Source organism: Anabrus simplex, chromosome 12 (assembly GCF_040414725.1).
Source record: "Anabrus simplex isolate iqAnaSimp1 chromosome 12, ASM4041472v1, whole genome shotgun sequence".
Taxonomy (NCBI): domain Eukaryota; kingdom Metazoa; phylum Arthropoda; class Insecta; order Orthoptera; family Tettigoniidae; genus Anabrus; species Anabrus simplex.
This window is the reverse complement of record NC_090276.1, coordinates 17,657,010-17,683,715: the sequence shown is the minus strand read 5'-3', so window position 1 is coordinate 17,683,715 and position 26,706 is coordinate 17,657,010. Positions and strand designations below refer to the sequence as shown.

The following is a 26,706-nucleotide window of genomic DNA, read 5'->3' as shown; positions in this document are numbered from 1 at the left end:
TGCATAAATATTGGTTACAAAAATAATCACGCACGCTTAATCGCTCGTAATAACGGACGCGTCATGTTAGTGCTCTCGCTGTAACCGAAGGACAATGCACAGTTCAATATAGGAATTTTGAAGAGACAGACCAAAACTGCCGTTAAAATAGGGTTCTCGTTATATGCCGTGCTCGCTATAGTGGACTTCTACTGTAAGTTAACAAAATGTCAGTCTCATCAAGAATAGTTAACCCTAAGAAATTGTTAATACTTGTGTTAAATTAACAAGGTACCAGCCCTATCTTAAACCTCTTAGCAGCTGTTAAAATTTCAGAATGGTAGCATGTAGAAGACGTAAGTTTGAAGCTTTACTACTGTATGAAGACTATTCATAAACTGAAGAATGTAAAGGATGACCCATACGAAGAAAAAACTACTCTTTAGAGATGTCAGAAGAAAGTTTTCTACAAATATATCTAATTACCAAAGTCATAATGAACAAGGTACTAGAATAAATTGAAAATAGGTTAGAGTTTCCAACAGACTGACGCATTTGGAAAATTACAGCACAGTCATGCGGAGTGATAGCCTAGTGGTCACCGTACTTGTCTACAGACATCAACGACATGAGTTCGAGTCTCATTATAGCTATATATTTTTGTACAAAATAAGCTGTTATTTGAGGGTACGGGAAGATAAAAATGCGAATAAAAATATTAGGCAAACTGCAGTGCACTTATTTTTCTACCTCAAATTTATATATATAGAGAGAGAGAGAGAGAGAGAGATCCAGCAGTAACTGTGAGAACGTTCAGGCCTCTATTAATTTCAGGTAGAAAATGCATTGCATTTGAATCGTGTATTCATAAATTGTTCGGAAATTATTAGGTTGCAGACCTGACATGTAAGTCTGAAGCAGATCCTCCGTCATGACATTTGACCTCATTTTTTTCCAAAATGAAAGCGTATTGACCTAAATCCTGATACACAAGTTACTGTTGAATGTTTCCCCACAGATACATTGAACCTAATGGAAATTGGTTGGACGCAGGTTCTGGCCTCTCCTTGTTAGACGTTATGCTTCAGACTCTTTTCATGTAACTGAAGGTGGACTATGTTCATGAGTGCAAGACAAGTGTGTGTAGAATTCTGCGAAGAATTCTCGCTGTCACTGCAGCATTAACAAGGCATTACATTATTTTCCCCGCAATAAAAGAATGCCCGAAAATCATTCAAGGCATATCAATTATCACATTTTCCCGGAGATGTAGGATCCTTAGATTGCACTCATATAAGAATATATTGAATGTTGTGATATAACATGCACACACGCATACTTTCAAATTAAATCTGTAACATCACTTGTCTCGCATTCATCACACCAACGCTTTTGTTGCCTCTTACTCAACATGTTTACGTCTTAGTGGTCTCAGCTAACCATGATCTATAATAATGTCAACCATGTGTAACAAAATACTATTTCAACACTGCTAGGAACGGTTTATGTAAAGAAACAAAAGACGCTCACTGCCAAACGCGTTCAGAAATCTCACGGAAATGTGTTCATTTGTCTTTAACAATTGTTTTGTAACAAATGATGGAAATATGTTTGTGAAACATGGTACTTTTAACCGAAGTGTTCAATTAATAACAATTGTTAAGTAAAATTTAGGACTCAGTTAAAGAAACCTGGCCTAATAATTTATTTTAACATCACTTTCACTGTTATAAATTTTAAGAGATGTCAGGAAGTGCCCATAAACCTAGGCTGATGTATCTTAGCAGCTTTAAATACCAATGGACTGAGCCAGGAGTGAACCTGCCAACTTGACCTCAGAAAGTCAGCAATCTACCATCTGAACAACTGTCTCAAGGATAGGATAGGATTAAGGTGAGTTTCTGGCCTCCGTTGAGGCTGAAAAATAATGTGTACACTTCGCATTAGTAGACTCTGTAAACCACACCGTAAATATTTCCATGATAACCTAAATCATGTACTTTAATTAAGATATTTCTGTATGTCATACTTTTTTCAATGACAATCCATAAACTGCAACGTAAGTAAATTATATTAAACCAGGCTAGTGAAACAAATATTCAACTACTTTTGGAAAGATAAAATCAACAGCAATTGGTTCAAAGAGCTAGGTTAGCCGAGACCACTAAGACGTAAACATGTTGAGTAAGAGGCAACAAAAGTGTTGGTGTGATGAATGCGAGACAAGTGATGTTACAGATTTAATTCGAAAGTATGCGTGTGTGTTTAAAAACTGAAAGAACGCAGACTTATATCACAATATTCAATATATTCTTATATTGAAGGCAGAGAATAGGATTCTGAGGAGTGGTCTTAATGAAGTTCTAGCCCCAGTGTTTGCCTGGTGTGAAAATGGGAAACCACAGAAAACCATCTTCAGGGCTGCCGACAGTGGGGTTCGAACCCACTATTTCCCGTATGCAAGCTCATAGCTGCGCGCCCCTAACCGCACGGCTAACTCGCCCGGTGATTCTGAGGAAGAGAAACACGAGACTTCACCTTTAAAAAAACTTGAACAAAAACAATACACCATAACTGGCAATCGAAGGGTAGCCAGTAGGGTTGGGCACTATGTCCCTGTGTGCTGGTGCAAAGTTATGTTCCGTTGTTCCGGAACACCGAGTGTCAGTTGTTTCAAAACATTCTCAAGCGAGACCGAAAGTGACTTGCTGTCCCGTCAAAAGCGCCACAATGCATTGCCCTTCGCCTACTGGCTGGCTGTGTGCCACCACGCGCTGGAGTGTTCTGTCACATCCTCTTTGTTTTGTGAGTCCAGTTACACCGGCCACTGGCCTTCGGTACAAGTGAATCACTTAATGTGTTCTGTTTTGTTTTCAACTGTTCTGTAAGTGTTTTCATTGAACATACTGTATACTGCACAGAAGACTGTAAACTTTTCAGAATGCCACATGGGAGTTCTGTTTGTTCATCTACTGACAGTGTAATTGTGACAGGTGTATTTCAGAATGAATGAAAACATTCTTATCCTAACAGCTACACTCAAACATGATTTTTTTAAAGTACATATTTCAGAGTTCCACTTGATTTTTCACGTGCCATGAAGCTTTATCCTGGCCCTAACTGCTCGCAATACTGGCCAATACACATTTCAATTGGTGAAAATATTCTTGGAATAGTTACTTTTAAACACCTGTACTGTCGCTGTAACTGTTGTATGTGTATTTCGTATTGACTGCAAAATCTTAACCTAAAAGCAGCCTTTAAACGTGATTACTTGGCTCAAATTTCAGACGAAGTAATCTCTTCTGCGCAGTTACAGTTTCGTGTGCCGAAACACTCCACCTCGAGCTCCTAAGGTTTCAGTCCAGAATAGCTGACTGTTCCGGTCTGCCCAGCCCTAGTAGCCAGGCCAGAAAGAATGAAAAAATTGGTAACATAAGAGGAAACTGAAAGCCAAATCTCTAGCTAATACTCAGAAGACTTAAAGGTATAAGGACTGATTCGAGTGCTCCAATGTGGGTGTAAAATATGTACATAAATTAATGAAAGTGATTTAGACTAATGAAGGCTGCTATTAATACATAATTAACAATAGACAGTGACAAGCTGAAATAATTCATCATAGTTATTTCATTACCTTCATGAATGTGCCCAAATACATGGTACTTGGGTTTAACCCTCTGCTGCACTGTAGAGAGCAGCTCCACACATCCAGCCCGTACACCAGAACAGCACAGGTCGCCATGACCGACAGGAGGAGTGTGAGTTATCAGGATGTCCGTGTCCTCGGGGATCTCATTCCATTTCGCCAGGCATGGCTCACCGCGAGGTAAGCTGAAGGCCCACTTGCAGAATTCAGGTTGCCTGTAAAGTTTAAATCACAATGTCCAGACATCAGAACAAAATGAAACTTGAATACAAATTATCAGATAGGAAGGAGAGACAAGTGTAGACAGAGGCAAAAACAGGAAGGAAAAAAAAACAGACAAGAAAATATAAAAGGACAAGCTCAACATATTCACCCTCTGCTCTCCTAAATGTGCCCTCACCTCAGTGATACAAGTTCTACAAAGTCAATTACATCTCTGCCCTTGACATGCTCGTTTCTGCTTTTTACCTTCATCAGAAGTGGGAAGTCAGTTATCCATACTCACTGAGAGTGCCATTCTTTAGAAATTCCTTTTTTTTTTTGATGTGGAATGAAAAAAAAAACCCATCTAATTTCAAGAAAGGGGAGAGTCAAAAGGAAAAGGTCAATTACAGGTAGTTTTTTGGGACTGATGAGAGACAAGCTCATCTATCTGACAATGGCAATGTGTGAAGATATGGAGATGGTTCTTGTCTTTTTTTTTTGTCTCCGCTTCTGTTGCTTCCTCTTCCCACATTGACTAGTCTGTGTTTATAGTCCTATTAAAACAACGTGCGTGTTCTGACAGCTCGCAGCACATGGTGCTGAGCAAAGGAGCGAGAGCTCTGTGTTGCCTAATGATCATCCGGCTGGAGTTACTACAACTACAATCAAAGCCTCTCGCTCTGTGCTAGGTGCTGCGGAAAATAATATCCATGTACGGGGATTGTGGGAGCACCAGAATAACATTAAATATCGTTGCTATTATTCCAAGGTGGCTCAGCAGTAATTTTATCAGCTCATTAATATCTTACAACATACTCATAATTCCCCTCCCTCTATCTCCAGACGACTGAATTTATTTTTAGGTACATTGCAGCAGCAGAATGGCACTTTGACTGGTCTGCTCAACATTCAGGGTTCAAATCCAGGTGAGGATGGGAGAAATATACAAGAGATTTTGTACACATAAAAAAGTGAAATAGTTCAGACCCTGCCATACGCGTCTGCAAAATTTAATTGAAACATGAGTTGTGATAGGTAAAATTCCATCTTTCACCTTGTCGTTTCGAGAGCCTTTAAACTTGCCATCTTTAGCTAGGGGACCTCTTTTTATTGAAATCCGAAGCAAAAACAAAACCTTAGGTATTCCAACCACAGGTCGTGATTCTTAATTTCTAAAATCTTACATGCTTTGTCCAAAATTCCAAAAATTGAAGCCCATCCACCTTAACGAGAAGGAAGCAAAGAAGAAGAATAATGTATTATTATTTTAAGAAACCAAAAATAATAAACATCATAATTTCAAAGGGTGCTGGTAACCCCTGTTAAACTTCAATTCAAATATTAATTTTTCAAGGCATTTTCCAATTTTGCTGACTTAATGCTAGAACTGAAAACATATCATTACCAGTTTTCGAGAAAAATCTGAAATTAGTTTATTAATATTTAACTACGCCAGTCTTGATAATGATACACTTATTATTAGCGCTTATTAACATGAAACCAATAGCACCATAAATATTTGGAAATCGCTGGAAAGAGACCCAAGGGACGACCAAGACAGCGATGGACCGATATAGTGCACAACGACCTGAAAGCTCTAAGACTACATCCAGACATGGTCCGAGATAGAATTAAATGGAGACAATGGAGCTGGTCGACATGGAAGACGCTCAACAGGTTGTGTTCAGGAGTTTGAAGAACAAAGACCACATGAGAAAATGGGGTTTTGTCTGCGACTCCACTCTATGTGAATGTGGTGAAGAACAGACAATGAGCCATCTTCTTGTTTGTAACTTGTGTCCAATTACTTGCTCTCTCCAGAATGTGATCGACGCTACCAAGGAAGCATGTGAATTAGCCGCATATTGGTCACACCACATTTAATTAAATTTGTATTTATGTAGAACTTAATCACATCGTTACCTGCCTTCATCAGAAATAATTAATGGTTATAGTACCAGATTTGTTATTGTCCTGATATTATTGTAAGCTATAATGTATGTTTCTGACATGATTAAATAAATAAATAAACCGGACCCTAAAGAGGAAGAAGAAGAAGAAAGAAGACTATACAGACACTCTTATATAGCCCGGCCACAATGGCTACGGTAATTGGCAACATGGAACTTGGACCGGCCTCCTCATGAAGCTTTGAGATAGAGAGGGTAGGAAAAGGGAGAGAACTTATCTAGCTGCAATTGGAAAATATGGGAGGCATGTACTGGTTGACATAGTAACTGCGATCACTTACTACCATGCTGGGAGCTGTTTTAATAGCATTATAGGGCATTATATGTTCCTATTATACATTCCTATCTTGCTATACAAGAATTGATTGGTCACTTGGACAAAAGTTGTATTTATCCACCATATTCCTATCCTCTAGTTGTCCCATCAAGACCAAAGGTCTATTAAAAACACCCCTCAATCAGTGCTAACGCCACACTCTAGATGAAGGTGGGAAACAGAAACCAGCTTGTCGGAGACTGAAAAGAAATGAATGTAGAAGAACTGGGATTGATGAAGAGGGAGCCTCATTTTGTGTTTTCATGTTACTACTCATCTCCTTTTTCCACACTGACCGATCGTCGCATTTATCTTATTGTGCATTCCTTTTCTTGCTCCTATCTCTCTGTACAGTCATAGAAAAAGAATACCCATATTTTAAAAAATTTTTGCTTCAAGTAGGATAAACATATTGAAGCGACTATGGTCTTAAACTTAAAGATGAAAGATGGAATTTTTTTTACATACCTTAATAAATTTCTGTGTGTACCCCATTAGTGGCTCAGAACGCATCGAATTGATGATCAATTTCTTGCCTCGTACGCTGAAGCAAGTTTGGAGGGACAACTGCAATGGCATCAGTGATCCTTTCTCTGAGATGCATTGGTCATGTTTATTTTCACCATAAACAATATTCTTACTGTAGCCCCAGTAAAAGAAGAAGTCCAATGGAGTGAGATTGTTCTTGTATCTTGCATGAAAATAACAAAGACACCGGATTCTTGTTTGATTTGTTGTATCTGAGGGAAAACATACTGAGCTTTCTGCTAGGTAGTCCATACTATACTGGCCTGGCTACAAAGCACACATACAGATGCGCTATTCATAGCAAGGGTTACATCATGCAGTCAAGGTCAGGCAGACTACTAGCAGTGGTTTAACACACTGACGGCGGGCCCCATGTTACCCCATGTAGACCGGATAGCTCAAGCCTCCAAGAAGAAAATTACACTGCTGCACTCAAACTACTGTAACTCAAAAAGTATTTAAAGATATCGACCTCGAACTTGGAACATGTACTCACTTAGTAGTCTGTACATTTTAATACCTTTAAAAACAGTACTGTTTGTGGCTCCATTTACGGTCGGTTGTATAAACCATTTGATCTTAGATAAGAGATAAAATTGATCTCAGTTCAAGCTAAACTCAGATTTTTGTTGTATAAATGTTAATCTGAGATCAATTCACACTGAACTAGGATTAAACTTGACTGGAGAAATTTCTCCAATCAAACTCTTTGATTTCAGTTGAAGAAGTTGTTTTCTATTCGAAATACAAGAACAGCTGACAGTGAACATATTATTATCCATGTTGTTATGATAAATTATAAGCAAAATACACAAAAGACTAACCTAAAACATTGTTAGCTATAGTTGGTGTCCGTATATGAACTATATTACGCTTCTTATAATGCAATGAAACGTAATTCTACAACATAACCTCTATGGATTGCTTACGATATTACATTATCTCGTTCATGTTTTAAGATGTCTCATTACTGGGATATAGAGGGTTATTCAGCTAAGTTCTCCATCTCGAATAACATATGGACCATTCAAGATAGAATTGCGTCAATTTCCTCTGAGATAATGCTACTAACTTTGTTTTTAAAATGGAAATGCACTGTTTTCTACACCTAGTCTTAAATCTACAAACATTACAAGTTCAGTACTGTGATTATTCCAAAAATCGATCCAAGTAATTCTCGTGAAAATGTAATGTATTTAAACGTGCTTCATCTGCCAGGGGTGACTGCCCTGTTTGATTCGTGCTACGCATGAAACATGAGCTAGCTACTGACAGCAGAGTTGCTTCACCTTTTTCTGACAGCTACGTATTCGCTCTGCTGTGCTCCATAAAAGCACTATGATCAAATGTATGATTTAACACCTTTAATACTGCCGTAGGTAACATGTACTGTAAAGGAAAAACGGACATGTGACGGGTTCTATGTGACAACATTTTTATCCTGATGTGATATTAAACCACACAAGACCAAACGAACCTAGTGCAACTGGGCAATCACACCTTCTTAACACTAATCGATTCTTCTAAGAATGAATAAAAGACAGAGAACGGTCACGAAGGCCGTGAAAATGAAAAACTCAGTAGGCTTTGCATATCTAAAACCACCAGGATCAGAAAAAACAACGGCTGACTGAGGGAAGTCGGATATCCGTTTTGCAAGAAAAGCACATGAAGAAATTCCAGTGCATGCTGCAAACGACATTCATTTGTCAACATGTAAGTATTATCCAAGGGAACAAGCAATTTCGTATTTCAGTTGTTGACAGTCACGGCCAGGTCAATCCCACAATTTAAGTATTATCCAACGGGCAAAGCTATTTCGTATTTCATTTGTTTTGCAGTGTCACAACGCCCACTTTTCTGAACTCCAATTACATTTGAACTACACATGTGTAAACCGAGTTCAGTTTTGTACAACAGGACGAACTCGTAATCTCAGTTCATTTTCAGAACTAGGTTCTAAATTGATCTCTGATCAGATGTCTTTATATTACTGGGCCTTAATAGTCTTCCTAAGCACAGTGTAGTATGAATGGCCTGTTTGTGCCATTCGTGTACTCACTGTTTTCAAGTATGCAAGGATTTCTCTTTATGGCTACTCTCCATTTAGTTTTAGCAGTTAATCATTAGAAATATCTAATTCACTGTCAATTTGTACCTATTATAATCGGTCTGTACATAATTAATCACAATTAACGGTAACCATCTGCAATTGAATGCGCCGTGCCATGTTGACATCTGCACTGGAGCTCCAGGGAATAGCTCTACATATCCGACATTATTTTGTTAAATACATGAAGATTTAACCCTTGTCTAGACACGCAAAAATTATTACATTACTAGCCGCGCACGGAGGTAACCTCCGGGGTTAAAAATGCGCGTCATTTTCGTCCTTTGAGATGTTGTTTTGGCATGTTCGTTTGCAGTATTCTTCGGTATAATCAAAAGAAACCCTTATAATTAATTGTAGGTTATTTTTACACAGTTTGTTTGATCTAAAAGAAGAATACTGTAGAACTCAACTATGTCGAATGATCTTATGATATTAAATTCGTGAGACTCGCCATTAGCTACGACGATCACATCATATGAAATATGAAATAATATTATTCCAAAATAAGTTTAGAAGAACAAAACAACAAGGTCATCAACCTCCAAAATTAAAAATTATGCACTAAAATAATTATAAGGTAATTTACTTAATCGCACATGGAGGAAACGTCCAGGCAATGTCACTCGTCAAAACAATGATCCCACACTCGTACACAGGATGCATGATCGCGCCGAAATGCTGACAGGACGAGTCCAAATGAACAAGGAGAAAGGTATAGGGATGGGGAGACCCACAGTTCAACAGGGAAGTTGAGTACAGTGCAAAATGTAATTGGCCCGGAAGAATTCTCCGTGAGCGACTAATGAAGGGTTAAAGAAAGAAAGATGCAGCGATAATTTATACTCCATGATTACACCAATCAGAACTCCTAATCTCGCCCACAACTTTGTCAATAATCAAAGAAATACCAGTTGCATAGAAGAGACAATTCTCGTAGCCATCACCTACTGTCGACTGTCACTTACTGCCAGTTGATTTTTTTTTTTTGCTACGGGCTTTACATCGCACCGACTCAGATAGGTCTTACGGCGACGATGGGATAGGAAAGGCCTAGGAATGGGAAGGAAGTGGCCGTGGCCTTAACTAAGGTACAGCCCCAGCATTTGCCTGGTGTGAAAATGGGAAACCATGGAAAACCATCTTCAGGGCTGCCGACAGTGGGATTCGAACCCACGATCTCCCGGATGCAAGCTCACAGCCGCGTGCCTCTACGCGCACGGCCAACTCACCCGGTACTGCCAGTTGAGAAACTACGAGAATTCTCAGAGCTCATCACTCATGTGGCACATCAGACAATGAATCTGCATAAAAATGTTGAAATACTTTGTCGTCACATAGACGCACTATCTTGTACAATGATTCTCGGCGCGTAGGAACACCTGTGTATATACAAAGTTTCCATGGCTACAGAGACCGTGCAATTAAAAAATACATTGACACTTAAATTTACGATCCCTCTACTCCATGATATGATTGAAAGTAGTTAAAATTATAGCCAAATGGAGATCTCCAGCGTCGGGCGCCACTGTGTTAAAAAAACCTCTCCGTTCTTTGCTATTCAGTTCGAGACCACAATTGCCTCAAAATGTCCATCCAAAATGAAGCAGAATTTTTTAAATATGGATATTTTTTTTCAATAATCCCTGGACTGACACGTGTTTGTTCCTTTCTAATACTTACCAAGGACTTCCATATATCTTGAGACCGTACAGAACTACTTCAGAATCTTGAAGGTAGATACAATTTGTGAGATGATCCTTAATGTTAGGTGTCTGGACAGCCTCCAGTAGCTTCTCTCGTGGAAAACCCATGTTTGGTATATGATCGATTAGACTGTGCCCAGTATGAGCAGTTCGAGAGCCCGGGCTGGTCTTCAGAGGATGGGTGAATGTTCTATCAAAGCTCAGCTCGTGGTTTCCAGCAATGACAATCTTGTGCTTGTGTGGTAAAGCAGCTACAACAGAACACAATACAATGTAAGTTTAAAACAACCCTAAAAAATTAATGTACACTCACCATGGGCAAGGATGATTTGATTACATACAGAGAAGAAAGGATAACACAGGAAAGTAAAGAACAAGAAAGAAAGGAAGGCAGAAAGAGAAAAGAATTACTACAGGAATAATGGTAGATGTTATCAACAGACTGTGCTGGGCTGGACATGTACTGAGGATGCAGGATAACAGAGCTCCAGTAGATCTCTTAATGGAAAAAGACCTTCAGGAAGACCCCGAAGCACCTGGAAGAAGGAGATCAACAAAGTATGCCCTCCAAATTGATAACTGGGAAGAGCAGGCTCAAGATCGAAAAGGATGGAAGAGGACTGTAAGATCGGCATGGGAACTTCACGTCCCTCGGAAGCCTACGGAGTGAGTGAGTGTTATCAACATGTAGCCATACCTGCCATCTTTTGAAAAAGGCTATCAGTAAAACTCACAACCAAAAAATTCTAAGTATTTTCGAAATACCCCAGCTTGACAAAAATAAAAATACTTCTGGGCTACGAAATACAATAATTCATGCTTTAAACAGGATACTTCAATGAAATATTTACTTACATCATAGGCCAATGATCTGTAGATGAACAGAACAATCAAGAAGAAATCCATGAAAAACAGCATCAGGCATGGTGGATATTAGTTTGGAGCATACGTAACAAGACTTCCTTGATAAATTAAGCAGATATGTGATAACTGAAAAAGGCTTTACACTATGAAACTTGTTTAGCATAACACAGGCAAGAAATAATATAATACACACTGCAAATCACACGGTAGTTGGACTTTAAAGTCATAGTTGTGGCCTTTTTAGCTTCCTGCAGTCCGACTCGTTGGCTGAATGGTCAGCGTACTGGCCTTTGGTTAATTCCAATGGCCCGGGGGCTGGGTATTTGTGCTGTCCCCAACATCCCTGCAACTCACACACCATACATAACACTATCCTCCACCACAATAACACGCAGTTACCTACACACGGCAGATGCCGCCCACCCTCATCGGAGGGTCTGCCTTACAAGAGCTGCACTCGGCTAGAAATAGCCACACAAAATTATTAAGCATCCTGCAAAAAGTCTTGAGAAAATGTTTAGTCATAACAGGGACCAGAACTCCTGGTCTTCAAAATAGAAAGGCTGAAGAGATTCATTGAACATGAATGATCTGAAATCTGTTCTACTTTTCTTCACAAGGCTGAAAACACATTCACATTCTGCATTGCTATGGGGTATGGTCAGAATAGAAAGCATTACTCCAGAAATTCAGTTACAATTAAGAAGTCCATCGGCTCCACAAACTCTTGATATTTGTGCCCAACTGGAATCACTTGCAGTATCTTGATTTGCAGCCAAAGTGTCATCTACTTGAAGAGCTGTGAAATGCCCCTGAAGTTCATTCATCACCTCATCTGTAGTTTCATTCTCTTCCTTCCAAAACATGATAGGATTCTTTTCCAAGAAAAAAATGAATGGAAGAAATATGTGCACCTTCAATTTTGTCTAACCTAGCAACTTGAGCATGCTTGAATGGAATCTTGTTGTTGATGTACAGTAGTCACAGGCCGTACAAAAGAAGTTTCTCACTGATGAAAAGAAAAGGGATTTATCTGTATCCTGGAGATCATTCACTATGTTTGAAGTCTGAATGCCAACAACTAACTCATCATCACTTCTTTGATTTTGAATCAAGTTGTACTCAACTTCAAGCAATGAGGAGTTTTTGACAATTTTGGGCTTAACAAACTTGTAACCACAATAGGATACAACTTGGCATTCGTATAGCTGCTTCCATCCGCTCCAATGAAAATGGTCCAATCTGAAGGCACTTAACTTCAGATGGTGCATTTTTTGCCATTTTATTTACAATGCATGTCGTTTTCATGCGACCACAGCTGTATTTCTTTGCAACTTCTGACGTGGGAAAAATCTTCTTAACTAAAGCACCAGCATGATCAGCCGCACTTAAGGGCACATTGTGTTCCACCAAAAAGGAAGTAAAAAGACACTCAGCCCTAATTACGTCACTGTCAAAGTTTCCAGACTTGGCAAAAAAAGTGTTGATTTTCTTGTTATCTTCCTTCGATTTAATGTAATTTATGTGTTTACCGCACTTCGCATGATTACTTAAATCATTTCCTCCATCATGTGCAATATGTGCCAACGTCATGAACAAAGAATATGCACATGGTAAAAAGCATACACACACACGTGGAACAAATATAATTCTTCTTCTTCTTCTTCTTCTTCTTCTTTATAACTTAATGGGCTTTGCTAATAGCTGTATACCCAGTCATTGGAATGAATGTAATTAGACCAACAAATACAGGAAACTGGGAAGCACAAAGTTATACCACAAACACTCGAACACTTCATTAAAATACCTTCAAAGGCCAAAACATTCAAGAAATGCCAACTTCGTGAACAAAGAACAACACTCACGTGGTAAAAAAAAAAATGGGTTAAATCACAACAAGTGAACGGAGCGGAACAAAGAATTTATGGAGTAGAGCCTGTCAACTCCTAAGATTCAATAAAAGAGCACTAGCGTACAAGCAAGCAGGAGTAGAAGGGGTAAGTGCTGATCCTTCAACATTATTTTCTTCAACTTTTGAACCATTCACCACATATTCTCACGAAAAGAAAAAAAAATATACTGTTACAGATATGTCAACAAACTTACTTATGTAAACTTGGATGAAATTACCACTTGCGTATCACCAAAGCTTGACTGTCACCATTTGACTTAGTCCCTGCTTACGTCTGTAGGATTGCCCTACAGTGGTTAAGACTACAAGCAATTGTGAATTTGACAAATTTTGACGTTAAATATTTAAAGCAGGACAAAATTCATAACCTATAGTAAACAGTGCGCATCAGTTTTGTCATTTATGGAAGAAAATAATATTTACACCTAAACTCAGCTGTTTTGAGTGTATTAAGATTTCATTTCCATTGGTACAATGTGAAAAAGTTTACGCCTGTTGTAACAAAATGTTTTAATGTGTATACAACAAATAATTTTATGACATTCAGCAATTTAACAGATTGAAAATGTATTATACAGAGACTAATGGCATTGTATTTTAAATATTAGAATAAGGTTTTAAAGTGTCAAACTCAACAAATAAGGCATATTATTTTCAATATAAACGCTTTACATTCAAGAGGTTTCTTACAGTTTATTATGAATAAGTTTGTTAACAACAAACCATAAGTGTAAGTTCGAGAACACTGTTACCAATTTAACCTTGTAAGAATATTTATACCTGAAGATGTTCAAAATATGAACGAAACATGTCCTATGTTTTAACAATTAAGCAATAAAATAAGGATGAGATCCTAATTTTATAATTGCTTTAAATGTATTGAATAGGTGGAAATCAAAGTTTTATTGTTCTCCTTTTAACAGACTTTCAATACAGAAAAAAATAAGGATAGTCTCTTGCAATCCTAAGATTCACATGGAAGAACTGTTATCTCGGCTTTAAATTCAATTCCAATAACAACACAAACATCACACAGTTAAAAATACCAATCATATCAAAGAACGAATTATCGACTATCGTGGACTTGCCTTCGACCCACGCAAACTATCAACTGTACAGAAGTGGAGTGATTATCAAATGTTAATGTTTCAAACTTTTGTCTGCGAAGTCGTAAAATGACACAGTCCATCCGTAAAGCCGTAAAGTGCTGCAATTTCTGTAAATTTTACGGACAAACCGCAAAAGTTGGCAGGTGGGTCGCATCTAAAGAGTTACGTGATGGGTCGCGCACAGTCGATTTGACCGGGAAGAATAAAATACCAGCTTTTGTAGCACAACGGATTGTATCTTTAAGGAAAAACATGTCCATGAAATGAAATACCAGTTTTTCTTGCAAAGCACATTGTATTGTGGAAGAAAAGTATATCCATGAAACAAAATACCAGCTTTTACAGCAAAACAAGCTGTATTATTACAGAAAAGCATATCCATAAATCACAATACCAATTTTTATAGCAAAACGCATTGTATTATTAATGAAAAATATATCCATGAAACAAAATACCGATTTTCTTACAAAACACATTGCATCAAGTAATAATATATCCATGAAACAAAATACCAATTTTCTTACAAAATGCATTGTATTGTTAAGTAAAAATATATCCTTGAAACAAAATAGACAGCAAAACATGTTATATTATTAAAGAAAAGCATACAGTATCTCAGAAAAAATACAAGTTTTTAATGCAAAACACATTGTATTAATAAAGAAAAATATATCCGTAAAACTAAATATCAATTTTTATAGCAAAACCCATTGTATTCTTAAAGAAAAATGTATCAATGAAACTCACAAAACAGTTCTATACCGACAACAAACACCATGGACGGCGAATGTCAGCTCCTGGTGTAAAGGACAGTGTAATAAGGTAATACCAGGAGTTGCGCAAGGTGGAAACAACCAGGCTTACAGAAAAAAGATTTCTGTTGACTGACTGGTGATGAAATTGGGGAACAGCGAACATAAGCACGTGCAGAGGATGAGTCCATTGAAAGGTACAGAAAGGGATGAAGCTTCATACCTTGAAATTATTCTGAAAGAATAAAAAATGTGCGTGCCCGGTCTAAAAGACTGTGACGCGACCCCTCGCGGGTTAATATGTAACATGTAATATGTAAGGTGGTTGCAAAAGCAGCGAGATCTGTGAACAGGCACATGTTGTTCTTTGAAGTGTTTTCTTTTTCCATGTTAGAACTCATTTTCTAACGACTCTTTCAGCTCCATCTATATCAAAAGCACATTTCCTCCCAGCCCAAGATATTTTAATTAGCACGTGTTCAGCCCCATGTGTATAGCCTTGTTTTTCAAAGCATGAGGCTTTTAGACTCGCACATAGTTTGAAATAGCATAATGTGCTGGCAGCACTGCATAGTTTTTTTCACCTGTTCTTGTCTGCCAGTGATGACTTCAAATAGTATTGTTTTCTTCCAGTTATTTGTTTGAAAACACCCGTAGGCCATCAGATAAACAAGATTATGCAATAGTAAGCCTTGAAAGGTACGGGAACGTTTGACTGCTGTAGGAGCTACGACATACTATTGAAGTTGTTCAAAACAAGTTTTTGCGGTATCTGTATTATAAAACAAATAAGACATTTTGCCCTTTTTATACATCAACACGGTATTTAAGAAGTAACTTTAACCTCACGTCGTTGCGCAACAGAAGAATCATTATTTCTCAAAAACCTTAAACAAAATCGTAAGAAATAAATTTAATTCCATAGGACTGCTCAATTTTATCTCCTTTCATGTTCCACGAGCTGGATCTCGCATGAACACAGTATTCAAGTTCCAAGATCTAGAACATCTCATCACTTGAACTCGCCATTTATTAAAATGCTACGATTTTATAACACATTTGCTGCAGGAATAGATTTATTTTCAGAATCACACACTGTCATTAATATACATTTAAAGGCCTGTGTTTCTAATTTATAAATTCAGACTCCTTTTCTATATAATAGGTGCTCTTTAACTTATTTATTAATATAGTCACTTACTACTTTATTTATATCTTTGTTGCAATTCTTGTATTTTTATAGTGTAGAAATAATCATTGTTGTACTCTGGATTGTCATTGTCTCTGTGTATGTGTTTTCCATTCATTCTTCTTCCTTGTCTTTATTATCTTCAGCATTATTATTGTGTATTTATCTTTACTTACATGTATGCATTATAAGTACTGTTGACTGTTGTGTTAAGAAGGTACTGTGTTGGGCTTACTGCCTGTGTACTTTCAAAAAGTCAAATAAATAAATAAATAAATAAATAGCTTGGCACCAACCACAGCAGTTTTGATGTGTCATTTGGTTTCAAGTTTGGATGTGTTGTTCAGACTTCATCAATGTTTTAAATTTGGACTGTAAATTGTGACATACCAGAATGTTTATTTTATTAGTGGTTATATGCGAGCATATGTCTTCCAACTGGAGCGTGGCTGAAGATGACCCAATATATATGGGGCCGAAACTAGTCCCAGTTATACAAGCTAATGGTATTGAGTAGGTGGACCCTTCTCTACCCTTTGATAGTGATCAATTGTCAATACGGACCATAATGAAATACATAACTTATGATAGTAAGCCTTGGGCAGAGCGTGAATTTACCAACGCTCTGGCTGGGACTAATGGTGCGGCAATTTGATACAGATGGGGCTGAAAGTGTTAATCTTAGGAAACACAAAGGAACAGAACATACCTACAAGTATACTATATGAAATTCTGTCTTACACAGAATGTTCAAAACAGCCCCCAAATCAGTGCATCTAGGATTCAACGCGATGGCGGATTATTTTTTTTTTTTTGCTAGTTGCTTTACGTTGCGCGGACACAGATAGGTCTTATGGCGACGATGGGACAGGGAAGGGCTAAGAGTGGGAAGGAAGCGGCCGTGGCCTTAATTAAGGTACAGCCCCAGCATTTGCCTGGTGTGAAAATGGGAAACCACGGAAAGCCATTTTCAGGGCTGCCGACAGTGGGGTTCGAACCTACTATCTCCCGAATACTGGATACTGGCCGCAATTTAAGCGACTGCAGCTATCGAGCTCGGTAGATGGCGGATTAAAGGACGTATCGATGCTAACAGGCTTATGCACAAATTCCCTAATATTCGAGTTTATTAGGGGGATATCAAGATGCTTTTGCATGGCTTCCTCGTCACAATGTTTAACAATTCGTTCAATAAAATTTTGCTCCCCACTCCATACTGTCATTCCTAGTTTTCTTTTTGTTGCCATTACTATACCCTTTTTCTATGGCCTATATTCCTCCCCGAATTCCCATATTTTCTCTTGGCATACACATTTTCAATGTACTATATTTCCCCTCTCTATTAACAATCTGTTTCTAAAGATACTTCTTTTCCAGCAAAATCTCACCTTTTTCAGGATTCGTCTTAAAGTTGTTACGCCTCATTTGAAGTCAATTTACTCTTTCTAGACAGACAGGAACTTTGTGCATGTAGGCACTACTTTCTGTCACACATGAAAGTACTTGGTGAAGTATTATAATATTCTGCAATCAAAATCGTCCACAATGGTGTTCTGCACTGCCGGACGTTCACTTTTATTCCTGGAAATCGATAATAAACTACCTTCCTAATTTCTCACTGAAATGCCACAACATGTAGCTGGCCTAATAGCCGGGTTTGTTAGGAAGAATTCAAGGTGCTTCTATGTGGCTTCCAAGTCACAGAGTTTCACAATTTGCACAGTAAACTTTGGTCCCCACTATGTACTGTCATTCCTCATTTTTCTTTTTTGTCATCATTACAACTGCCCTTATTCTACAAAGGTAACTAACAGAACTACTGTAAACTATTGCTCACAATCACAATACTTCCGACACTTCCTACAAACAAACATGTGCAGGGCACAACACCTAGCACTATTAAATTAAACAAGGCAATGCGTAGCAGCCCACCAGGACACACTCCTCCCCGCACTCCTGTCTCAAGCAACTTCTCCTAATGCAGACATAGAAAAACTCCAGGGCCTCTTAACTTGGGAGTGTGGGTTGGCGATCACAAGGCCCTTAGCCGAGTCCTGGCATTGCTTCCACTTACTTGCACCAGGCTCCCAACTTTCATCTATCCTATCCGACCTCCCTTGGTCAATTCTTGTTCTTTTCTGATCCCAACGGTATTAAGTATCAAGGCCTAGGGAGTCTTTCATTTTCACACCCTTCATGGCCGTTGCTTTCTTTGGCCAATACCTTTATTTTTCAAAGTATTGGATCCCTTCCTTTTATCCCTTGTTTAATGTTAATAGAGAATGGTTGCCTGGTTGAATTTCCTCTTAAAACAATAATCACCACTACCACCAGACAACTCAGGTATTTAATTTTTTATTATTATTTTTAAAATGTCTGCCTCTGTGGTGTATTGGTTAGTGTGATTAACTGCCAGTCCCGGAGACCTAGGTTCGATTGCCGGCTCTGCCACAAAATTTGAAGTGGTACGAGGGCTAGAATGGGATCCATTCAGCCTCAGGAGGTCAATTGAGTAGAGTGGGGTTCGACTCCCTCCTCAACCAGCCTTGAAGTGGTTTTCCGTGGTTTCCCACTTCTTCTCCAGGCAAGTGCCAGGATGGTACCTAACTCAAGGCCACGGCCGCTTCCTTCCCTCTTCTTTGTCTATCCCTTCCGATCTTCCCATCTCCCACAAGGCCCCGGTTCAGCATAGCAGGTGAGGCTGCCTAGGCGAGTTACTGGTCCTCAGCCCCAGTTGTATCCCCGACCCAAAGTCTCATGTTCCAGGGCACCGCCCTTGAGGCGGTAGAGATGGGATCCCTCGCTGAATCTGAGGGAAAAACTGACCCTGGAGGGTAAACGGATTAAGAAAGAAAGAAAGAAAGAAAGAAAGAAAGAAAGAAAAAGAAAGAAAGAAGAGATTATTTCAAAAATCAATCTCAAAAGGACAAAAAATCTGATAAATAAACATCAACAGGTACTGCATGTTACCATAAATAAAGAAGAAATCCAGCAGGTGAAACAGTTTAAAGATTTTTGGTATGAAACTGAAATCAGGTGGCTAAATAGTCTCCCTCAGCTTAAGAGAGAAGCTTGTCAAGGCCTATATAGGGCCAGTTGTGACACACTGTGTTGACAGAGCAGGACTACAAGCAAAGATCATATTAAGAAATTAGAAGCCTCTGAGATGAAGTGATGGTGCCATTTGGAGAAAATAAGCTGGGTACAAAAGATAACCAATACAGATGTTCTAGGAAAAACAGCTGGTCAATCAGAACCAGAAGAGAGGTCATATTGGCTAGGGCATAGACTACGACATGATGGCCTGACGATCAATGTACTTGGGAGTAAAATACTTGTAAAACACTATCATGAAAGGCCATGAAACATACTTGTGAAGATGTTCCTCACTGGTACATGCTTGAACTACAAAGAAGCATTCAGTCACTTTTAAGAGCATTAATGAAAGGCCGAAAATTAAAGGCAACTGGCATTTTCTTGCTCATTTTTAAGTAATTTTTGAGATTTTTAGGACATTTTAAAAATCACTGTATGGAATTTATTAATCATATGCTATCAATTTCATTTCCATATTGACAGTTCAACAGTTCACAATTGTACGTTTAGGGTTCTCCGCCTAATCAATACTTTTAGTGTTAATTATGTATTAATGTTTAAAAGTACATTATGAATGCAGGACTAATTTCGATGCTCTGTTGGGATCATCTTCAGCTGCTAAATGTATCATGAACATAAATATATCAAGAAAGCAAAAAATTAAATTGAAAACATTACACTATTTAAAACAGGTACAGTTCTAAATTATCGCTCGCTCAACTTCTTAATCGGTATCTAAATTTCATTGGTTTACAAGCAAAGCATATTAAGTCAAAATTCTTACTTGCAATCTGCTCTCAGAATAAGAATATTTCTTTTTAAAACTATGCAATGTGTTTAATAAGAGTATCTAGAATAGTGCTGTGTAGCACAAATTGTATTATTGTGTTTTATCTCAATGAAATTCGTTTTTTTTTTTTTTTTTTTTGACTTATCAAGAAAATAGAAGTTAGAAAATTCATTAACAAAATGACCTCATATGACTTAATGGATACCACCAGTGAATAGAGCAGGAAGAAAATCACATAAGGTAGTGCAAAAAAAAAAAAAACTGACTTAATGTGTCTTGCTTGTAAACCCACACGAGACTCTTTCCCTCAGGAAATTTATGGAATTCCTTTAGATCATATTAAGTTATTTTTATTTTACAACTTCCACTATTAGAAACATTTTAGCAGATGATGCCCATGCACAATCTTATACAGACACTTTGATGAAAACCTTCTGAAACACAAGGCAAAAATATAAATGGTTTGGACCACATACAAATGTTTTGGAAGATATGTCCATTGCCATCTTGATTCAAATTGTACAAAACTAGCTGTTTAACATAAAGCAATTGCCACTGAAAAAAATAGAATCAATTTGCATGATAGCTGCCCAAAAAAAAATTAATGCTGAGATTCTTTAAATTTCACACACATACACACACATGCGCGCGCGCTTAGTGCCAATAGTGACATGAGACTTACAAGGTCGTACCACTCGAAACGGACAGCCTTCTAACGAATGATGTGCACTCATTATCCCCTTATTGACAGTCTCACTATGCTGCGCAACACAGATTTCCACTTTTAAAAGAATTAGCAAGTTTTGTCAACCAAACGGAGTTTTCAGACAAGAGGCTTTTTCTACCTCAACATTTTTTAATATGTCAATCATGATCACTGTCTATTAATTCCACACACTTTATTAATGTTTTTATTTGTTTGCATAAATATAATATTTGAGCTTCTACTGAGGATGGCCTTTAGGTAGGCTACAACATGTATAGATATTATCCCATCTAATATAGATGTTTTTTTTGTATTGTAAAAGAGGATAATATAAAAAAATTTAAGTAATATTAAATTAATTAAAAAAGGACCTAAGTCAGATATTTCATTTTAAAGATTTTGTGGTTATAAAAATTGGCATAAAATACTGAGCATTTTAGGATGCAATACTTCAGAAGGTATTAATTATTGACTGTTGCTATTAAGAAACATCACACCTAGAAAACTGGAGCTGGAAAATGATTATGATGATTATGATGATATTAGGCAAAATGTATTTTGAGAAAAACGCAATTACAGCATTCACTAATTTTCGTGCCAATTGTACAAAGTTTTCATGACATCGAGTGACAAAGACTTCAACTCCTGAGTCACTTATTTTGTTAAGAAGACCCATAGGTAATGCAGGAAGTCAAAACATAGAAATGCAATTTTTACACTTTTGTTCAGCTCTGCTGTAAAATTGCTATTTTCAACTTCGGGTCCCTTTCCACGCAACGGTCACATATTGTATTTGAATTTCTATTGCACTCTTGTCTCCTTATTCATCAGAAGGCTGAACATCATTTCCCTCGAATAAGGGCAGCTATTTTGTCAAAGTGAAGCTATGCTTTCCATTGTCGATTCGGTTAACGTAACTATGTTTTTCAGTCTGTCGAACACTAGTTATAACACCTTCACCACTGTAACATAAAATGTAGTATATTCTCACCGAGCCAATTGTTGAAATCAATCACCTCCTCTTCTCGCCCACAGCGTGTAAAATCACCAGCATGTATAAAAATATCACCAGGGGGTATATCAAATTTAATAAAAGGAGTTAGCGAGTGGGTATCGCTCATGCACACAAAACGAATCTGTAAAAAGAGATTTTGTGCAGTTATCAACTCACAACAATAAAATAAAGCATTGTCAAACAACCACAAATTTCTCATTAAAAAAATAATATTGTTATTCTATCCAAATGGGGATAGAAGTTTAGTTATATTTCTGATGTTTACATGATATATCTATTAGACAATATTTATTCCAATTTCAATATCACTAGTATAAGTATCAGGAGGAGAAAAACAAGGAAATCGGCATTGTGAAAATTGGTGGTCAATGCCTTGAAATGCCACGCTGAGTGGCTCGGACGGTTGAGGGGCTGGCCTTCAGATGCGAACTTGGCAGGTTCGATCCTGGCTCAGTCCGGCGGTATTTGAAGGGGCTCAAATACGTCAGCTTCGTGTCGGTAGATTTACTGGCATGTAAAAGAACTCCTGCAGGATTAAATTCTGGCACTTTGGCATCTCCAAAAACCGTAAAAGAGTACTTAGTGGGACGTAAAGCCAATAACATTATTAGTCATCATCATCTTCCTTCCAAGTATTGGGCCATGTGACCTGTTACGGTCTTGCATTTTACTTTTTGCAAGACTTGAAAGCAATCAAATGTCCTTCTGACGGGTTGCTAGCCTGAAGGAATAACATTATTAGTAAAGCCTTGAAATTGTTGACGGCTTCAAATACCTAGGGAATGAATTAATGTAGAATACAGGGGTGGACATGGAGACTAGCAAGAGGGTGATTCAGGGCAATACTTTCTACCAGACTGTAAGAAAACTTGTCTGGAATAAGTATCAATCAATCAATCAATCAATCAATCAATCAATCAATCAATCAATCAATCAATCACTACTGATATGCATTTAGGGCAGTCGCCCAGGAGGCAGATTCCCTATCTGTTGTTTTCCTGACCTTTTCTTAAATGATTGCAAAGAAATTGGAATTTTATTCAACATCTCCTTCGGTAATTTATTCCAATCCCCAACTCCCCTTCCTATAAACAAATACTTGCCCCAATTTGTCCTCTTGAATTCCAACATTATATTCATACTAGCTGATGTACCCGTGCTTCGCTACGGAATTCTACAGTGTATACAGCATTCTAGGCTAGGTAGTGTAAACGTTGCATAGCTCTTAATGTTACAATCAAGTTGTGGAGTTTTCATTGTAATGGCAGACACTCACTCTCCACCTGCCTTTTTACATCCTCAGAAACACTGTCTTAGTGGTTCTCCCAACTGAAATGAACATAGGTCATTACAATGACGTCAGTAGGAATGGCACGATTAAAAGCAATGCTTTCATATGAAATACTCAATCAAATTAAAAACCATTCACTTTCTCACTTTTAACGAACAATACTAAGCTGCTGATCTAACAGTCCAAAGTTCCAGATCTGGAATGACCAAGCCGCAGACAGCCATGATCCGTGAACACTCTTCGTCTTTTTTCGGTGAGGGGCATCGAATAGTGGAGAGTCCCAGCTTCTTCCTAGGAGTACCCGATGAGTCGAAAAATCTCAATTCACTACACTGGCAGCGGAAAAAAATATCTGACTTGGAGGCAAATTCTTCCCCCAAGCCAGAGGAGAAACCCCCTCTTCACTGCTATTTTGGAATAAAATGATTGTAGAATTTAATAAAACTAAAGAGGAAGGAGATTTTCTTAACAAATGGCTCTTTTCATGGTTGAATTTTGAGTTATTTGGTGAACTGTAGTGCTATAATTTGGAATAGGCCTAAATTGTAATTCTAAACCAGGTCATACTACTACTGAGCCTCTGCCTTAAGCGTGCACACTGCTCATTTGAAACAGCACGTCAGAGCAGGGATCGAATAGCTGGAATATTATGATGAACCAGTGTGTTACATACCAGCAGTATTAGAAAATGTATGAACCAGAGGAATGGCAATCTAAAGAAGAATGTTTTCTAATTCCCCAGCTATTTAGCGCCAATAATCAGTCATTTACCATTTTACTCAGCGTGAATAAAATAATTTATTGCCTAGATTGTAGTGGCTCATCCATTGACTTTACACACTGATTTTTATTAAAGTCTCTTCAGCCGTTTTCTTGTGATGCGTGTACATACATACATACATACATACAGAAATTACGGAGAAAAATAAAAAGTGCATTTCCTTGTTACTGTGGGCATGACCGATACAAAAATACCATTCTTTTCAAATTTTGAGCAATGTGCAGACAAACTCTTATTTTATATATATATTCTCTATTTGATATGTAGTCAATATGGGATTATTGTTATTAGAAATGAAGCTGTTAAAGTTTGTTACATGTAATGTTATTGTTGATCAATGTTATGCGCTTTCAATATTGTAGGTCTTCACATTTAGTTTTCTTCCAACTCTAAAATACCACTCGTATCATAGTCGGTACAGTAAAATTTAATTAAACATAAATGGTCGGAACTTGTATTCTCTATAACTTTTGTTATGTGGTACTTTTCGATAGGACCAATAACATAGGTATTTTAAATTTTAGGCACCTTCCCCTAAACTACAATTTCATACAGGGCAAATAAAATGTTTTATAACCTAGACTGTAGTTTCTTACTCCCCGACTCTATATAAATTAAATTCTGTTAATTTTTGGTAATGAGATAAAGTCTCCCATAGTGCACTGGGACTGCCGGTGGCTGCAAGTGGCCTGCGCAGTAGCTCCACGGTAGGCACTAGCCATGCGTCTTGGTGGGTGTGCTGTTTGCCAGCTGATGAGCCCGACTTGGCACACTAGGCATAGAATCTCAAGGATAACACTAGGCAACATGCTGGCAACCAGAATGAGTAAGCTGGAAAATTTATAATGTCCAATAACGGACAATTTATATTGGTACAATGGATTTGTTGTCCATTTTTGTAATTCCTTTTGTGTTAGTATTGAACTTCTTTATAGATTTTTCAATGAATACATTAAAGAGGTACAGTGAGAATGAGCAACCCTGTCTTACTCCCTTCCTGATTTTTACTTCCTGGCTGCTTCCTTTGATGTCTACTATTGTGGTATGATCTTCATAAAGTCATAGTATCAGCCTCCTATCTTTGCAGTCTAATACTGAAGATTTAATTTGAATCTTCTTTATTAATATTAACATCACTACTGTACTACACTTATTTGCAAAAATAAATTATACAGAACAAATTCACTTTAGCTTCTCTTTAAAAAAATGACTGAAATAATACTTGCAATTCCATAAAAATGACTTATTATTCCTTTGAATCATACTTTTTGCTTGGTTTTTATAAAAACCTTTGTATTTAATTGGAAAATTATAACTACAGTACTTATTATTCTTATCCTACATACTTCCCGCATTAAGATTGTAGATCTGTCAAGATGGCCCCTGAATGATTGTTGAAATCCACACTCCTGATGAAGCAGAAACAAACTTGTCAGGGACTGAGAAGAAAGGATGTGAAAGAACTGGGATTAACAAGGAGAGAGCGGATTTATTTGAAGATGGCTGCCTAAGCAATTCTTCTTCTTTCTGTATCTGGTTCAAATTTGAAGTGCCCAATACCAAACCAATGATACCACCTTGTCATTTGCTTTGAGCAAATTGTCCATGGAAGGTAAGAAGTTTAGAGCAAGATCTGAGGGAGGTGAAGAGATTAGTAGTGAGGGATGATCAAGAAATTTTGAGGAAAATTTTTATTTTATTGTGTGCAAGAGGAAAAAGACAATAAAGTTGAACTGGTGTACAACGTGGTGGAAGTGGTGCAGAATAGAACAGAATGAAGATTAACTTTAGGAAGTTGATATAGACGATGTACACCGGGTCGGGAAAGTTCAGGGAAGGAGGCTCATTAGAGTGAAATTATCTACACTGATGGTGGACAGTGTGATAAGGAATGCTACTACAGGTAATTTAAAAGGAGAGAAAGTGTGGATAAGAAGGGAGATGGACTGTGAATCCATTAACGAGAACAGAATCCTAAGCAGGCATTTAAGGAAGGCACGGAAACAAGGTCTTAAGAGTATATATTAGAGCGAAGCAGCTGGTTGTCGGGGATGGAAGATGGTCATGTACGTGGATGATGGGTCAGTTAAAGAAAATGGATGAAGAACATCAACATCAGCAGAAGGCGACCCAGACGGCAGAAGGAGAAGTAGCGATGACGTAGAGGAGAGTGATATTACGGAAGTGAGCGAAGTCCACCGCACAGCAAGGTCGGGAAGTGGAGAACTGCTGAATGTGGAGCATATGGAGCCACGGATCGCAAGATTGGAGGGCAGCCAGGGGACGACGCAGACAAGAGGATGTGAGGAGAGAGAAGAAAGAAGATGTGAATCAATGGGTAGCGGAAGAAGCTTTTTAAAAGACCTCTGGGGGAAGAAAATAAGAGGTTAGGTGAGAAAGGGGGTAAAGAGAGAGTGTCGATATCGTGAAAAAAAAAAAAAAAAAAATGCTGGTGAACCCAGGTGAACCCCTTACAATAGAGGGCAGTAAGAATAGAAAAGGAAGCAGAGAAGAAGGGGGTAAGATTCTGGAAAGTGGTTCTGGAAAGGGGTGTCTAGTAAGCTGGGCAATGAAGAAGTGGCGGAGTTGGTAGAGGGTTTTGATATTGCTGCTTTTTTGGAGATGTGGCTAGCAGTAGAAAGAAGCCTAGTATGGAAGGGGTTTGTGGTAAGGAATACAGTGAAAAGGAAAAAGGGGATGAAGGGAAGAAATCCAGGAGATATAGCAATATTCATAAAG

At 38.0% G+C, this 26,706-nt stretch overlaps 1 protein-coding gene across 2 annotated transcripts in view; it reads right to left on the bottom strand.

The window, feature by feature from the left end:
- Positions 1-26,706, bottom strand: part of LOC136884072 (metallophosphoesterase domain-containing protein 1) — a 42,100-nt gene that overhangs the window by 3,495 nt on the left and 11,899 nt on the right. For both annotated transcript variants that reach the window (XM_067156097.2, XM_067156098.2), the window contains exons 2-4: positions 21,872-22,016; positions 10,440-10,713; positions 3,617-3,843 (exon numbers count right to left, since the gene is read on the bottom strand). In XM_067156097.2, coding sequence (XP_067012198.1) covers positions 3,617-3,843; positions 10,440-10,713; positions 21,872-22,016 — 646 coding nt within the window. The remainder of the gene's footprint in view (positions 1-3,616; positions 3,844-10,439; positions 10,714-21,871; positions 22,017-26,706) is intronic.